The sequence below is a fragment of the Schistocerca serialis genome, chromosome 1, assembly GCF_023864345.2.
Source record: "Schistocerca serialis cubense isolate TAMUIC-IGC-003099 chromosome 1, iqSchSeri2.2, whole genome shotgun sequence".
NCBI lineage: Eukaryota > Metazoa > Arthropoda > Insecta > Orthoptera > Acrididae > Schistocerca > Schistocerca serialis.
This window is the reverse complement of record NC_064638.1, coordinates 21,345,214-21,363,484: the sequence shown is the minus strand read 5'-3', so window position 1 is coordinate 21,363,484 and position 18,271 is coordinate 21,345,214. Positions and strand designations below refer to the sequence as shown.

The following is an 18,271-nucleotide window of genomic DNA, read 5'->3' as shown; positions in this document are numbered from 1 at the left end:
AAGTTTCAGTATTTACATTTTTACATATTTCATTGTTTCTTGCTTTTCAAATTAGTACAAACAGGTATTTATTAACAAGTATTTTTACTTTGTCTTTGCGTAATATTATGAAAAAAGTTCATTTATTATCATTAGATATTTTATTACTACATAGAGTAGTAATTGTCTTTAGACGGTTGTCTTGGTCTGCTTCCTGTTATTATTCCAGTACTTTATACATGCTATTCCACTTCTTCTATTCCATGTTACTACATCATTTGATTGGGTTGCACCAAATTTCCGTTCGTCATTACTTTTCAGCTCAAGTGGTAACAGTGTACTTTCTGTTTTGCCTTACATACTTATCTATAACACTACAAAATTAATAATTCTTCAAACAATTACCAAATAAAATCTTCTTACAGCTAACATAATCTTTCTTGGTATAACATATATACACTGAAGTCCAATAAATCTTCTTCTTACATCTTAACACTACTTTTGAATCATTTTGTTTAAGACTATTTACATATATAAATGAGGATATGCAGTATTGTCTTTTTGCCATTAATTAGGTTGTGACAAATATTTTCAACCATATATATATATATATATATATATATATATAAAAAAACAAAGATGAGGTGACTTACCGAACGAAAGTGCTGGCAGGTCGATAGACACACAAACAAACACAAACATACACACAAAATTCAAGCTTTCGCAACAAACTGTTGCCTCATCAGGAAAGAGGGAAGGAGAGGGGAAGACGAAAGGAAGTGGGTTTTAACCCTTTTAGTGCCAAATACGATCTGATCGTGATCCAGATTTTCGGCGAAAAATGCCAGTAACGATCTGATCGTGATGCCTTTCTCATTCATTTTTTCCATGCTTGAAGGCAAAGTTGTTAGTATTTCCTAGCGAATGAGAAAGGCATCACGATCAGATCGTTACTGGCATTTTTTGCCGAAAATCTGGATCACGATCACATCGTATTTGGCGCTAAAAGGGTTAAGGGAGAGGGTAAGGACTCATTCCAATCCCGGGAGCGGAAAGACTTACCTTAGGAGGAAAAAAGGACAGGTATACACTCGCACACACGCACATATCCATCCACACATACAGACACAAGCAGACATATTTCAATATGTCTGCTTGTGTCTGTATGTGTGGATGGATATGTGCATGTGTGCGAGTGTATACCTGTCCTTTTTTCCCCCTAAGGTAAGTCTTTCCGCTCCCGGGATTGGAATGACTCCTTACCCTCTCCCTTAAAACCCACTTCCTTTCGTCTTCCCCTCTCCTTCCCTCTTTCCTGATGAGGCAACAGTTTGTTGCGAAAGCTTGAATTTTGTGTGTATGTTTGTGTTTGTGTGTCTATCGACCTGCCAGCGCTTTCGTTCGGTAAGTCACCTCATCTTTGTTTTTATATATAATTTTTCCCGCGTGGAATGTTTCCTTCTATTATATTGATATCAATTATATATATATATTTAAAAACAAAGATGATGTGACTTACCATACGAAAGCGCTGGCAGGTCGATAGAAACACAAACAGACACATACATACACACAAAATTCAAGCGTTCGCAACAAACTGCCTTTAAATATGTCTGCTTGTGTCTGTATATGTGTGGATGGATATGTGTGTGTGTGTGTGTGTGTGTGTGTGTGTGTGTGTGTGTGTGTGTGTGAGAGTGTATACCCGTCCTTTTTTCCCCCTAAGGTAAGTCTTTCCGCTCCTGGGATTGGAATGACTCCTTACCCTCTCCCTTAAAACCCACTTCCTTTCGTCTTTCCCTCTCCTTCCCTCTTTCCTGATGAGGCAACAGTTTGTTGCAAAAGCCTGAATTTTGTGTGTATGTATGTGTCTGTCTGTGTTTTTATCGACCTGCCAGCACTTTCGTATGGAAAGTCACATCATCTTTGTTTTTAAATATATTTTTCCTTCTCTTACAAAAGTGAACAGTCATTCTGTTTCAATGTCCATTTATTTCATAGTTCATAAAATCATAATAATCTTATATTCAGCATCTTCCTTTCTTCTTCCACTGATATTGTACTTGCATGTTACAGTTGACATGTGGTCGAATTCTATTAACAGTGTCCTATTGGTTTATTCTGTATTTCTCAAATCTATAATACTTTCATCATTGATAACATTTCTTAAAGTCTATGTGCGGGAGCAAGCCCCTAATCATGTCAGTGTCGCAATCTGCTAGGATGTAGCTCCCTTCATGTGGTATTATAATTATCCTATAGTGACCTGTATACAAATATTGCCACTTTTTATTCAATCTCTTTCTAGTTGATGCTTTTGGGTGATTTCTCAATAAAACTACTTCTCCTACATCATATGTGACTACTTTCTTCACAGTTTTATCAAATGTAGCCTTTCTCAATCATGCTGGGTACTTCAGGTTTTCATAAAACTTTTTCAAAATTTCTTCTCTCTTGATATTCTTTCCTTCCACTTGAGGTAATTCCTTCAACCATTCCAGCAAGCTACTTTCACCAAATACTATTTGGTTGGGTGAATAGCCTGTCGAAAAGTGAGGTAAGTCATTACACACCTTTTCAAATTCGTAAATCCAGTTGCTCCACTTATAATATTGGTTCGGTATGTATGTACATAGGAATCGATTCAGCTTTCGGAGTATCCTTCAACAGGATTCCCACAGGGGTAAAATCGTGAGATGTAAATATGTTTGATTCCTTGTTTTTTTCATAGTGTCTCTCCATACTTTACTTGTATAATATGCAGTGTTATCTGTCAAAATAATTGTAGGTTTACCAAGCTCGGTTATATAATTGTTAATAAATTTGTGTAACATTAGTGGCACATGGAGATTTCTCAAAAACATATTTGAACTGTCCACGTGTCGTAGGATTCTGTCCACAGATGTCACAGGACACCGACATCAAAGGCTGCTGTGGAATAATCGGGTGTAGTTCCATCTAGCAACAATAATTTATGGGTTTTCCATTCTGACATATCTAGCACTTCTTGAGAATATCTGTAGCTAAACGTCCCAAATTTGGATAACACTATTGCGCTAATTTGACTGTACATTTCACAGAACAAAATGACCCCATTTTGAGTATACCATATTAGTGATTCCACGTATTCACTAGGAATACAAACTTTCCAAACGTCATCTTCATCTTTTCTTCTGTATAACAGTCCAGATTTTAACTGATACTGTTCTTTGAAGTGACTTATCGTTTTGCTTTCAACTGCATCCTTAATGTACTTCCACAACGTATCATCATCTTGTACCTGTTGTAGCTTTCTACATAGCTGCAAAATCCGCTTCTCACAATATCGCATTGATAAATTCATGACTTTAAAGTCAATAGTTTGTTCTTCACATTCGTCGTCATTCTTTCTTTTCGGCTGCCTTGAAAGAGCATCAGCGATGATGTTGTCTTTTCCTCTGATGTACTGTAGTGAAATATCATATTCTTGGAGTAGCAAAGCCCACCGGGTTAAACATGAATGAAACACCCCTCTTGTTAGAATAAAAGACAAAGCTTTGCCGTCACAGTATATGATAACCTTCTTTCCGTAAACAAAATTGAAAAACTTTCTAAGGGGCCAGACTATAGCCAGTGCTTCCAGTTCAATAGTACAATTCACACGTTCACAGCTAGAAAGTGTTCTGTTGGCAAACCCAATTATTTTGATTATATTGACTTCTTTTGGATTGTCCATCTGGAAAAGAGTGGCACCTAATCCCGTTTCCGAGGCGTCTGCAGAAATACAAAAATCTTGATCAAGTCTTGGTGATGCAACAGTGGAGCAATGACCAACGAATTGTGAATGTTATCAAAAGCTTGCGTGCATTTGGTCGTCCACTTCCACGCGACATTTTTTCTTAACAGCTGTAACAAACAGTCTTGGCTGACTAGCTGATTACGATAATCGTTGAAAAAAAGAAACCAAGCCGATAAAAGACTTTAATTCTTTTCTATTCTTCGGATATGGATATCTGTAAATCACATCCATCTTTTTAGGACTTGGTTTTATCTGTTTAGGAGTAATTAAATGTTCAAGGAATTTCAGTTGGTTATGAGCAAACTTGGATATGCTCAAATTTACAGTAACTCCGTACTCTAAAAAACTTGTAAAAACTCTTCTTAATAAATCCAGGTGTTCCTCCCAGATTTCAGAAGCAATTAATAAATCATCCACATATAACGTAACTTTATCCAAAAGGTCTCTGCCAAGTACAGTGTCCAATCCAGATATAAAAACACCACCACTTATATTCAATCCAAATGGCTTAACTGTGAACTGGTAACGCCGACCTGGAAAAATAAATGCAGTATATTATCTAGATTCTTTCATTTGCGAATATGAGCTACACATTACGGTATATTGATAATTTTTACTTATGGACCGTCTGACAGCAACTGAATAAAACACAATTTTAGTGCCATACGCGTTTCGCTTTTATTTTCTGCAAGGCATCATCAGTGGCCTGGAATATGTACATATGTTAGCTATTTTATTTACATTTTTGTCACTGTGCCTATAGGTTATAAACAGTTCTGGTGGTTGGTATTCCCTATTAAGCAGTAATGTTTTGAACTGTACTTACAGGTTGCGTAGACAGTTTCTTACATATCATAAGTTTGGCAGTAATATTCGATCTTTGGCAAAAACATTTGACAGTCGGCAACAGAAACCAAAACATTGCATTAAAACAAACGTTCAGTGCATAGTGCTGTGGAATGTGGAAAAAACAGCAAATTGGCGTTCATAGGAAGAAGAAGAACACCAAAAATGCAACAGGAGCGTAATATGTAAGAAACTGTCTACGCAACCTGTAAGTACAGTTCAAAACATTACTACTTAATAGGAAATACCAACCACCAGAACTGTTTATAACCTATAGGCACAGTGACAAAAATGTAAATAAAATAGCTAACATATGTACATATTCCAGGCCACTGATGATGCCTTGCAGAAAATAAAGGCGAAACGCGTATGGCACTAAAATTGTGTTTCATTCAGTTGCTGTCAGACGGTCCATAAGTAAAAATTATCAATATACCGTAATATTACACGCAACTGAGGAAGACAGGACTACAAAAGTTGAAGGTGAGCTACGCATGTCCAAGGAAGTAAAGAAACAGGCACCATAAAATTTCTGTATCAATTCCTCTAAGTTTTTGGATCTGGTTTGTACAGGTATAATGATCTTGTTTATCTCACTTGTGTCTAACACCAATCTGATGTCACCGTTGGGTTTAATTACCGCCAAGAGGGGATTACTAAATTCAGAATCTGAGGACTCAATAATACCCCATTCAAACATTTTATTGATTTCTTTTCTTATTACCTCTTTCCTTGTCCAAGGTGTAGAATAGAATGTACGACAAAATGGTTTATCCGGATACGTCTTTGTAGTGTATTCAAAATCTTTAATCACACCAGGACGTTTATTGAAAACTGGCAAATATTGGTCCAACAAGTAGTATAGTTCATCCTTTTGGATCACAGATGAACATTCTGATTACAAAACCTTTTCCTGAAGTGACACTTTACTTATCATCTCTTTGGAACATTCTATAAGGTAAATGTCCTCTACTATTTCATGATTGATACCAACATAAGAAATTGAATAAATGTATGATGAAATTCAAGAAATTATTCAGATAGTGAAGGGAGACGAAAATTTAATAGTCATGGGTGACTGGAATTCGAGAGTAGGAAAAGGGAGAGAAGGAACCGTAGTAGGTGAATATGGATTGGGGCTAAGAAATGAAAGAGGAAGCCACCTGGTAGAATTTTGCACAGAGCACAACTTAATCATAGCTAACACTTGGTTCAAGAATCATAAAAGAAGGTTGAATACATGGAAGAAGCCTGGAGATACTGACAGGTTTCAGATAGATTATATAAAGGTAAGACAGAGATTTAAGAACCAGGTTTTAAATTGTAACACACTTCCAGGGGCAGATGTGGACTCTGACCACAATCTATTGGTTATGAACTGTAGATTTAAACTGAAGAAACTGCAAAAAGGTGGGAATTTAAGGAGATGGGACCTGGATAAACTGACTAAACCAGAGGTTGTACAGAGTTTCAGGGAGAGCATAAGTGAACAACTGACAGGAATGGGGGAAAGAAATACAGTAGAGGAAGAATGGGTAGCTTTGAGGGAGAAGTAGTGAAGGCAGCAGAGGATCAAGTAAGTAAAAAGACGAGGGCTAGTAGAACTCCTTGGGTAACAGAAGAAATATTGAATCTAATTGATGAACGGAGAAAATATAAAAATGCAGTAACTGAAGCAGGCAAAAAGGAATACAAACGTCTCAAAAATGAGATCGACAGGAAGTGCAAAATGGCTAAGCAGGGATGGCTAGAGGACAAATGTAAGGATGTAGAGGCTTATCTCACTAGGGGTAAGATAGATACTGCTTACAGGAAAATTAGAGAGACCTTTGGAGAAAGGAGAACCACTTGCATGAATATCAAGAGCTCAGATGGAAATCCAGTTCTAAGCAAAGAAGGGAAAGCAGGAAGGTGGAAGGAGTATATAGAAGGTCTATACAAGGGCGATGTACTTGAGGACAATATTATGGAAATGGAAAAGGATGTAGATGACGATGAAATGGGAGATACGATACTGTGTGAAGTGTTTGACAGAGCACTGAAAGACTTGAGTCGAAACAAGGCCCCGGGAGTAGACAACATTCCATTTGAACGACTCTCAGCCTTGGGAGAGCCAGTCCTGACAAAACTCTACCATCTGGTGAGCAAGATGTATAAGACAGGCGAAATTCCCTCAGATTTCAAGAAGAATATAATAATTCCAATCCCAAAGAAAGCAGGTGTTGACAGATGTGAAAATTACCGAACAATCAGTTTAATAAGCCACAGCTGCAAAATACTAACGCGAATTCTTTACAGATAAATGGAAAAACTAGTAGAAGCCGACCTCGGGGAAGATCAGTTTGGATTCCGTAGAAATATTGGAACACGTGAGGCAATACTGACCCTACGACTAATCTTAGAAGCTAGATTAAGGAAAGGCAAACCTACCTTTCTACCATTTGTAGACTTAGAGAAAGCTTTTGACACTGTTGACTGGAATACTCTCTTTCAAATTCTAAAGGTGGCAGGGATAAAATACAGGGAGCGAAAGTCTATTTACCACTTGTACAGAAACCAGATGGCAGTTATAAGAGTTGAGGGGCATGAAAAGGTAGCAGTGGTTGGGAAGGGAGTGAGACAGGGTTGTAGCCTCTCCCCGATGTTATTCAATCTGTATATTGAGCAAGCAGTGAAGGAAACAAAAGAAAAATTCGGAGTAGGTATTAAAATCCATGGAGAAGAAATAAAAACTTTGAGGTTTGCTGATGACATTGTAATTCTGTCAGAGACAGCAAAGGACTTGGAAGAGCAGCTGAACGGAATGGACAGTGTCTTGAAAGGAGGGTATAAGATGAACATCAACAAAAGCAAAACGAGGATAATGGAATGTAGTCAAATTAAGTCAGGTGATGCTGAGGGAATTAGATTAGGAAATGAGATACTTAAAGTAGTAAAGGAGTTTTGCTATTTGGGGAGCAAAATAACTGATGATGGTCGAAGTAGAGGAGATATAAAACGTAGACTGGCAATGGCAACGAAAGCTTTCCTGAAGAAGAGAAATTTGTTAACATCGAGTATAGATTTAAGTGTCAGGAAGTCATTTCTGAAAGTGTTTGTATGGAGTGTAGCCATGTATGGAAGTGAAACATGGACAATAAATAGTTTGGACAAGAAGGGAATAGATGCTTTCGAAATGTGGTGCTACAGAAGAATGCCGAAGAATAGATGGGTAGATCACATAACTAATGAGTGTTGAATAGGATTGGGGAGATGAGAAGTTTGTGGCACAACTTGACTAGAAGAAGGGATCGGTTGGTAGGACATGTTCTGAGGCATCAAGGGATCACCAATTTAGTATTGGAGGGCAGCGTGGAGGGTAAAAATCGTAGAGGGAGACCAAGAGATGAATACATTAAGCAGATTCAAAAGGATGTAGGTTGCAGTTGGTACCGGGAGATGAAGAAGCTTGCACAGGATAAAGTAGCATGGAGAGCTGCATCAAACCAGTCTCAGGACTGAAGACCACCACAAGAACAACAACAACAACAACCAATATAATTCACCATTAAGTTCAGACAAAATTGATTTGGAACTACTCTGCCCTTTATCACTGTGGCTGTCAAAACATCACCATTGTAATTAAATACACATTCTCCTTCCTTCAAATTAATGAATGCACCGGTCTCACATAAAAAGTCCAAACCCCAAATACATGGTACTGTCATTTTAGGAACAACCGAGAATGTGCTTGTTGTATGGGCCTGTGTGGCCAAATCATCCTCTCGAAATGTCCACAATGTTCTTCAAACTGATTGCGAACATTTTTGGCCTGGTGACACGGTGCATTATCATCCGCAATAATTCCACCATTGTTTGGGAACACAAAGTCTACGAGTAGCTGCAAATGGTCTCCGAGTAGGTCTCCAGCCGACAGTCAGTTCAGATGGAGCAGAGGACCCACTCCATTCAGTGTAAATACAGCTCACACCACTACGGAGCCACCATCAGCTCGCACAGTGCCTCGTTGACAACTCAGGATCATGGCTTTGTGGGGGTCCATTCCACACGTAAGCCCTATCGGTAGCTCTTACTAACTGAATTCGGGACTCACCTTGGGTTCAACCAATACTACCACGAGCCCGGGAGAGGCACTGCAGGCGACTTCGTGCTGTTAGAAAAGGCACTTGTGTCAGTCGTCTCCTGCCGTAGCCCAGTAACATCAAATTTTGATGCACTGTCCTAACGGATACATCTGTCGTACATCCCACATTGATTTCTGCAGTTATTTCACACGATCCTGCTCATCTGTTAATACTGTCAACTCTACAGAAATGCCTCTCGGTCATTAACGAAAACCGTCAGCCACTGTGTTGTCCGCAGTGATTGATAATGGCCAAAATTTTGTACTGTTAGCACACTCTCGACACTGTGGATCTCGGAATATTGAATTCCCTAACGATTTCCAAAATGGAATGTCCCGTACGTGTGGCTCCAGCTACTATTCTGCATTCAGAGTCTGTTAATTCCTGGCAATTGGCCATAATCGTGTTGGAAAAATTTTCGTGTGAATCGACTGAGTATAAATGATAGCTCTGCCAATGCACTGCACTTTTATACTTTGCATATGCGATACTACTGACATCTGTATATGTGCGTATCACTATCCCGTGACTTTTACCATTTCAGTGTATGTTGAAAATGATGTAAGAGTGGAGAATGCAGAGAACAGAGAAGGAGAAATGATGTATAAGAAATAGAATAATACCTCAACAAAAGAAACACAACTTGCGAGAAAAGATTGGTAGAAAGGAAACAGAGAAAATAGAGAAATGGGGACAGCATGAAATGATATACAGATTAACTAGGAAGTAAGAACAGAAAGATTAGTACAGAAATCGAAAGAATGGATGGCACGATAAGGGATATTAAATACATTTAGGAACATACAGCATCTGTATAAGAAGGATCAACCATCAAGCAAAATAAAGAATGAAGAAGAGGTGAATGTACCAGATGATGAAACAGGATGGTATTTTGGGTGAGGAAGTGCAACGAGATGGAAAATAATGATGTATGTGGAACTGACGATTTGCCAGCAGAAGTGGTGATTAATTTCTCAGGCAGCTAAAACATTACTGAGAGTGTCACACTGAAGATTATGTAGAAAGCTAGATTGGCACAATGCATAGTGTCAGGTGGGATGTTTCCTGCTGTATTTGATGGATGTTCACACAGGGAGGAACTACATGTAATAATTATGATTCTGTGGTGTACAGATTTGCAAATTACTAACTTGATTATTTAGAATACAATTCACTTTCGTGGATCTTCTTTGTTTTTTCCTTGGACCTCACCTTCCTACACAGTATGGCATGTACTGGAGATATAAACCATGCTTATCTAGATTCAACAAGCTACCAAATAACGAGGCCTGTTTTTGAAGACACACATTTCTTCTTCCAACTTATACAGCTTTGGGAACTCTCATATACAACTGTCTGTAATTTAGCTTTAACAATTACATCAAAAGTTAACAAATTCATCAACAGTTCAACATCTGCTCTTTAACAGGCTTTACTGCAGATTGTCCAGTGGAACTCAATGTAGGCCACTGTCAAGGCCCACACTAGTGTACGGAGTGCAGCATGTCTCAGGGGAAGGGGCACAGCTGTGCAGAATAAACACCAAATCAGCAGGTGCTGGAAAGCTGGATCGAACTGCAGAACTGCACCATTCTGGCAGAAACACACCTCATGGAAGTGATATGTTACATCACATGGTTTTGATTTAAAAAAGGTAAAGAAATAAAGAGATGCAATTGGATGACAGAAATAAAGGAGAGAGATATCTTAGAGAGAGAGAGAGAGAGAGAGAGAGAGAGAGAGAGAGAGAGAGAGAGAGAGAGAGAGAGAAAATTATACTGTATTTGTTGACTTCAAAAAGAATTCTGAAAAGTACAATGGAGCAAGTTTTTGGGTATTTTGAAGAAGATGGCACTAAAGATGAACTTGAAGAACTCCTCACATCATTCAACTCACTCCACAATAAAATAAAGTCCACAACAGAACATGAAACAAATCAATCCATAAATTTCTTAGACCTCACAATTGTGAATGAACAACATAAACTTAACTTGTACATTTACCGAAAACCAACCTACACTGACATCACAATATTTGACTCTTCAAACCACCCGAACACACATAAGTATGCTGCATTTAGATCAATGTTGAACAGGGCACAAACATTACCTTTAAAACCCAAAGCACTAACACAAGAAATAGGTACTATACAAAATAATTGCAGTAAATAATGGTTACTCTGTAAAATCAATTGATAAACTATCTAGAAAAATTCAGACCAACATCACTCACAAAAACACCAAAAGGAAAACTACCGACACACAACAAATCTTCACAAGCAATCCATACTTAGGCACAGTAACACAAAAATAGCTAACTTATTAAAAAAAAAAAACAATATTAAAATATCTTTCTCCACAAACAGCAAACTTGGATACCACTTACCTCACACAGTGAACACAAACAAGTCAATAGCACAACACAGTGGAATATATAAATTACAATGTAACAACTGACCTGCATTTTACATAGGAAAAACTGGAAGAACCTTCCACACACAGTATAAAGAACACACCGACGCCTTTTGACTAAACCATTTTGAATTATCTACAATAGCTAACCACATGTATATTAATAAACACAGACTTGACGACATCCACAACAGCCTATCTGTACGTCACACAGAACCCAACAGTAAAAAACTTAATCTACTAGAACAGTTAGAAATAATGCTACACAAAGAAAAATATTCCGAAAACTTGTTGAATTAACAAACAGAGTTTAACAGCCACAATTTTTTCTACACCTTAACTTTTAAAAGTTAAACTTTTAAAAGTTTATTTTTTTCTGAGGAATCAAATCTATAATAGTACAAACAGCTGACAACCTACAACATGGTGCCAAATAATTATTTTAATAATACCTGTGTACTAGTAATACTATATCATATTATCTTCTGTGAAACAAAAAAATCGATTATATTTAGAAGTAGAACATCTGTATGAACGAGAATCTTTGGCATGTTTATGTTCTGTTACTACAATGTACGAAAAAGTTGTGTGACAATGTATATATCCCAGTATGTACTGCAAAATTAAAGATGTGTATTGTGTATACCAACTGCACAACAGAAGCAGACATCATACAATGTTAAACTGTAAGTTAGTTTCATATTATTAACGCTGTTAAACTTATATCTACAATATACCATGTTGCAACACAAAAATGTAATATCAACAGGCAAACAACTAAGAAAACCTGATGTAAATCACTAAAAAGCACCTGAAGGTGAGCCTCCAGGGCTCGAAATGCATAGTGCAGTAAATAAACGCAACTTGTGACTGAAGGCAGTTTGTTCTTCATTTTATGAAAGTAAAACAGTCGCGGACGAAACACTGAAAAACAATGGATAAAATTAAGAATGGAATTGATTGGGAGGAAGGAAATTAGTACAAAATTTATATTTATAAGAGTAGAAGTCAGAAATGAAATGACTGAGGGAAAGAACGATTAGAAGGAGAGTGAGACGACTAATGAGGTGCTGGAAAGAATAGAGGAGAGACAAAGACTGCTGGAAGCCATAAAAGGAAAGAAGAACTGACTCGGCCACGTGTTGTGACAGGACTGTTTGATGGTAAATGCATTGGAAGGGTTGTTGTATGGGAGAAGAATGAAAGAAAGGAGAAGATGTAAGATGGTGGGTGACATTGAAAATGAAGAAAGCAGCAGAGGACAGGAGAACATCAAAATCAACCACATAAAGACCTGCCTTGGGCAGAACACATAATAGTAATAATAGTCAAGTCAAATAAACTGTTAAGAGGTAAAAGAATAAAGTGATGAAATCTATCTGATCTGTTCCTGTATACTGAGTATTGCAAGCAGATCTTCCACAAAGATGTTAACCATGTGCAGGTTTGTGGGTAGATATTCATTTCCGGGCACGGTGATAATTCAGTACAAAGTAAGATGCAACAGTTGTCCAAATGTGTAACTTATTTAAACACACCATGTTTTGAGATGACAAAATCCCAGTATCAGGTTCCTAAAATTAATATGCCATTAGGCACAGTCAAAAATAATAAGCAAGCAGTAAACATGTATTGTCATACGTACAAGGTTCTCCATTATACATAAAATGGTATAACATTTGTATGCCCCTAGGACCTGCTTGCTACATATTCTGTGAATCTTAACAACAGAACGAAAGGTATTAAAATTCTATATTTGCCAATGAGTAACACTGAGGTTTGAATTTACTTAGGATAGTTCTTCAGTATTTATTTCAATACTTAAGTAGGAGAGTGCTAGCACAAACCTTTGCTACTATGCTCCACGTTGGCATTACCTACTTACCTAACACAGTTAACATGCTTGCATTTATTGACATGCCAATCTCTGTATTTGTAGTATTCACACAAATAGAAAAGATTAAATTCACCGTGACAGTTGAGTATTATTAACTGACACGACACATAGCATAATCAGACATTACCTGCTAGAGCAGGGCCACTAATGGCTCACCTGTAAGAACTTCCAGTCTCAGCTGGGTAAGGGTCGCGAGAGCAGTCTGGTAGAGGGAGCAGACGAGCGCAACTTTGGAGCATTCTGCACTGCCGAGGCGGTTTCGGCCGGCAGAGTGGCAGGCCCCACGGTGCTCGAGCAGCGCCCGCCTCAGTAGTCCAGTCCCACCGACTGCCTGTGGTACACCGTCAGAGCTTTCCGGTGGCTCTGCTTCTTCTAGAACGTGCCCCAGCAGTGCAGACACCATCGGACTCGACCACAACAGTTGCAACTGTGACCTCACGTGAGGTATCGACTCCATTAGTGCACTGTCTGTCTCCTGTGCGAACCAGCCTAGTACTGGATGCCAGTGAGTTAAATTTGACTGCTTGCTCGTGACATAATGTTGGCAACTCTCTAAAAGTCGAGTCACCACAAACTGAAAATTAATAGAGAAACAAGGAAATAAGTGCAAATCGCTATACCTTACAAAAACTGCTTATGTAATGTGACATTTTCTATTCTCCTTGCATTATAGTTATTAAGGTTAAATGGAACTTTCCTCTAGATCACATATCGATAGCAAATTGCTCTACAATTGAAACAAAAAAGAAAGAAAGAAAGAATTGCTTTGACACTAGAGGTCATTAGAGGCTGGATGCAATTTCAGCTGGAAAAAGGGTACGTAAGGAAACTTGCCACTTCATTTTTAGGTAAGAATTCTCATATTCACATAGAGCGACAGAGGAGCTTGCGTCAGGATGGTTGGGTGGGGATCAGGGCATTGCTCATTATAAGTACAATTCAATGGTTTTAACAACTGTGCATTTTCACACATTATCAGTCATCAGATTTTTTCATTTTCATTATTTATTGCTACAGTTGTAATAAGAATAGTTTTCAAATTGGAAACTTACAAGATTTAAGTTATTAAATTGTCAAACTTAAAAACATAGATAAACCATAACACAAGACTACATTTAAAACTACGCATTCGTGTACAGAATGCAAGCAATCTGTTCCAACTCACCAATAATGCTATTTATAAATAAAAAATTGCCTATATCAGTTCTTTAAGGCTTAGTTCTAATTTTCTACTTGTGCTGTAAAACACCAGTGTAAATAGATAGTTGAGTTTTCTTTAACTTTTTACCCCTGTTTTTCGTACACAGCAGAACATGTATTCAATATTTTTCTCCTTTTGTGCTGTAATATTTTTTGACAAAATTCACTGACCATTTTAAGAGGAATCACTGAAGTTACAGGAGAAGGTGCACTGTCGAACCACTTCAGATTTGTTCCGATCGTAAATCCAATGTCGATCTCAACAGAAAGTTTTATATTCATGTGTCATCAGACGAGAAGTATATACTTTAAAGATTCACCAATGACACTATAATTATGACAGAGTGAGCAGAGGACTTGGAAGATCAGCTGAACAGCACAGATAATGCCTCAAAAAGAAGATTATATGACGAACATCAACAAGGACAAAACAAGGGTGGGCCATAAGAGAATGCAGTTGAGTTAAATCTGGTGATGCTGAGAGAATTATATTGAGAAATGAGACACTAAAAGTAGGGGATCAGTTTTTTCTATTTCGTTAATAAAATAACTGGCAATGGCTGAAGTAAAAGAGGGTACAAAATACACAATGGAAAAATCAAGAAAATCTAAAAGCATTTGAAGTAGATTGTAGAGAATAAACAGTACGGAAAAGAGAAGATCAGAAACTTCTAAATGTGGTGCTACAGGAGAGTGCTCAGCAACTGACTGCTAGATCAAGTGCTAATGCATCGAGGATAGATTTGTTAGCTAATATGCTCAGGTATTAATGGATAACGGAAGGAAGTGTGGTGGGTAAAAATTGGGAGGAAGGCCAAAGCTTGACTATGGTATGCAGACTCAAGTGGATGTAGATTGCAGTACTTATAAAGGTTTGAATAAACTTGTACAGGATATTCAAAAACCTGGAGAGCTACATCAAACCAATGGAGGTAACAAAAAACTACTGAACCAACAGTGGTAAGACTAGCATTACATGTGCTAATTCTTTTGCTGTTTGATATATTAAATCAGTGCTAATGCTAATGCTTCTGCAAAATACTCACAAGCTGTTAACAAGTAACTGGCAAATGAGTATACTACATCAAAATTGTGTTCCTTGTCATAAATGTAAGATTTACTATGAAGGCTTTCAGTAGCTTGCAAACAATGAACGTATGGCTAATTAGACTATAATTATTTACTTTGCTCTTTTGAAAATCTTTAAAAATTGAGAGAAATTTCTGTGGACCATGAGGATACAATTAATAATGAGGATACATTTGACACTCATGTGTGTCACAGACACCCACACCAGCACACTATTGGATCAGTGTCTTTCCTAAGTTCCACATATTTCCAGAAATTTCACACTTATCTGATCAGTTTTTAAAGTGTCTTGAAATCATAGTGATCTTTCCGTAATGGTTATCTGTGTTAATGTTCTCTTAAATGTCTTCCATCAACGAATGCTGCACATCAGGAATAACTTCTTACTGAACAGCTGACAGCTGTCCTGATTACGTAAATCAATAGTTTACATGCTGCTCTTTGCAACTTCATAGTTACAAAATTTTAATTTTAGTGCATTTACAGCTACAGAAATATCATCATATCTCTACCTAGAAGATATCACGTTACAGTAGGGAGGTACGTCAAAATAGTTGAGCAAACTGAAGATTTACTTATTAGTTTTTTATAATTATGCAACTACTAGTTTTGTGACACTCCAAGGTTCACAAAACTATTAGTGGAACACAATCTGATGAGTTTTATTACGCTAAATGTCAACTGCATAAAGGGTTTAAACTACACTAACCTCAGATTTGTGTCAGTAAACATTTTCTTCTTTCATATAATTGTTGTTAAACAATCATTTACAGAAAATAAACTACTGTTACAGATTGTACAAACATAATGTTTTGTAAACAATATTTACTTATTTTTAAAAATAAAGTTAGCTTTTGTGAATAATTTTCATTTCCTCTTGTAAATAAATTTCATTATGCAAATGGTTCAAATGGCTCTAAACACTATGGGACTTAACATCTGAGGTCATCAGTTGCCTAGGCTTGGAGCTACTTAAACCTAACTAACCTAAGGACATCACACATACCATGCCCGAGGCAGGATTCGAACCTGTGACCGCAGCAGCAGTGCGGTTCCGGGCTGAAGCGCCTAGAACCACTCGGCCACAGCGGCCGGCAAATTTTATTATGCCACATGTTTAGCTTAAAATCTACATTTAAATTATGTAACACAATTTTACTAAATAATACTGACTTAAAAACAATTTTATCAAGAAATCAGATTTTCGCTGATGAGCCAAAACATTACAACCACTGACCATTGTGAAGCCGAATGTCACTTGCTGGAGTTAGGGGCACATGACACAGTCATAGAAGTACACAAGTAGAGCAGCCACTGATATGAGCCACAAATGAGGGACTTCACCGACATAATCAACTTTGGCAAAGGGCACATCATTATGGACTGGCACCTGGGAAAGAGTATTTCAGAAATGGCGAAACAGGTCAGCCGTTTGCACATTACTGTGATGAGCATCTAAGGAAAGTGGTCGCAGGACTGTGAAATCAAGTGTAGGTGGCCACGGTTCGGGTGTCCACACCTCGTCACAGAAGCCGCAGATCGCAGGCTCATCCATTCTGATAAGCGCAATAGAAAGTGATCTGTGATACATCTGATGACAGAGAACAATGCTGATGTAGGCACGATGTTTTGGTGCACATTATTAAACACGGATATCCACAACAGGTCACCCCTACCCTCTCAGAGCCTCGACCCGACAACATTGTCAACAGTGAGAGCTGCAGCCATGGGACTGATGAGACTGGACCGTAAATTGATAGAAACATTACTTTGGGTCGGACGAATCACATTTCTTGCTACAACTAGTTGACAGTCACATGCAAATATCCTGTAATCTGGGCAACCGGCTACTCCAAACATGCACCGTGCCACGGATATGGGCCGGTGGGGAATGTATTATCCCACAGGGAGGAGGGGGGTATTCATCTGGGCTCTGGGCTTCCACAGGACTCGAGATTGTAATCAAAGGCAGCACAACAGCTGTAGACCACCCACATTCCTTCTTGCTCAATATTTTCCCTGACAGCAGCAATGGGATAACTGTCTGTGCCACTAGGCCACAAGTGTGACACAGTGGTTTCAAGAGTACAATAATCAACCCACTTTGACGTTCCGATCTGAACCCGATGGAACACAACCGGAACTCTTACTACGTGGGGCCATACATGCACCCACGAATCACTGGCCCGGTAATTTACAGGACTCACACGACCTGGGGGTACACACTCGGTGCCACGTACCTCCAGGAACCTACCGAGAACTTGACAAACCCGTGCCACACACAACTCTGTAGTACTGTGTTCTGTAGGTGGGACAACGCACTGTCAAGTAGCTGGTCATAATGTTTTAGCTCATTAGTGTGGAAATCCGTTAGGTGTTATCCTTCACTAAACAAAGAATTCCAACCAAATACCTCAAGCAAAACTTGACTGCCAAAAAGGTCAAGTGTACAAACTGCCTCAAAATCATCAAGAATGATAATCAACATGAGGAATATCTGTACTATTTTCGTGTGGGATGTCGTGGTACGATCTGCACGAGGAACAACGAGCGAGCCAACGCTGGAAGTGAAACTTCAACTCAATTTGACATTGGCATCGGAAAAGTTAGCACGGCTGTCATCTGTAGTTTGCAGCAGTAATATTAGGGCTACACCAGAAGACTGGATTACAGTCAATCTCCATATCAAACAAAACATCCATGAAACATTGCGAGCCTAATCTCTCTGTTACAGCTTTTTTCAGAAGCTTCAAAGCTTTAGAAATTGTGGAGTAAAGCCTTTAAACAACCCAAACAGTTCACAAACAGAAAGAGATTACAAGGCATAAGGTGGAAGCCAAGTCTAGAAAAGAAGGTTTTATGAACACCGGGAGCGTTTTACTGCTGTCTTGGGAAAGGAATGTCAGAAATGGCACAGAACTGTTTGATAAATGATTACTAGGTACTA

General features: G+C 38.3%; 1 protein-coding gene across 2 annotated transcripts in view; it reads right to left on the bottom strand.

The window, feature by feature from the left end:
• LOC126460849 (ubiquitin-protein ligase E3B) overlaps positions 1 to 18,271 on the bottom strand; it is a 297,274-nt gene that overhangs the window by 200,616 nt on the left and 78,387 nt on the right. For both annotated transcript variants that reach the window (XM_050095948.1, XM_050095949.1), the window contains exon 6: positions 13,192 to 13,609. In XM_050095948.1, coding sequence (XP_049951905.1) covers positions 13,192 to 13,609 — 418 coding nt within the window. The remainder of the gene's footprint in view (positions 1 to 13,191; positions 13,610 to 18,271) is intronic.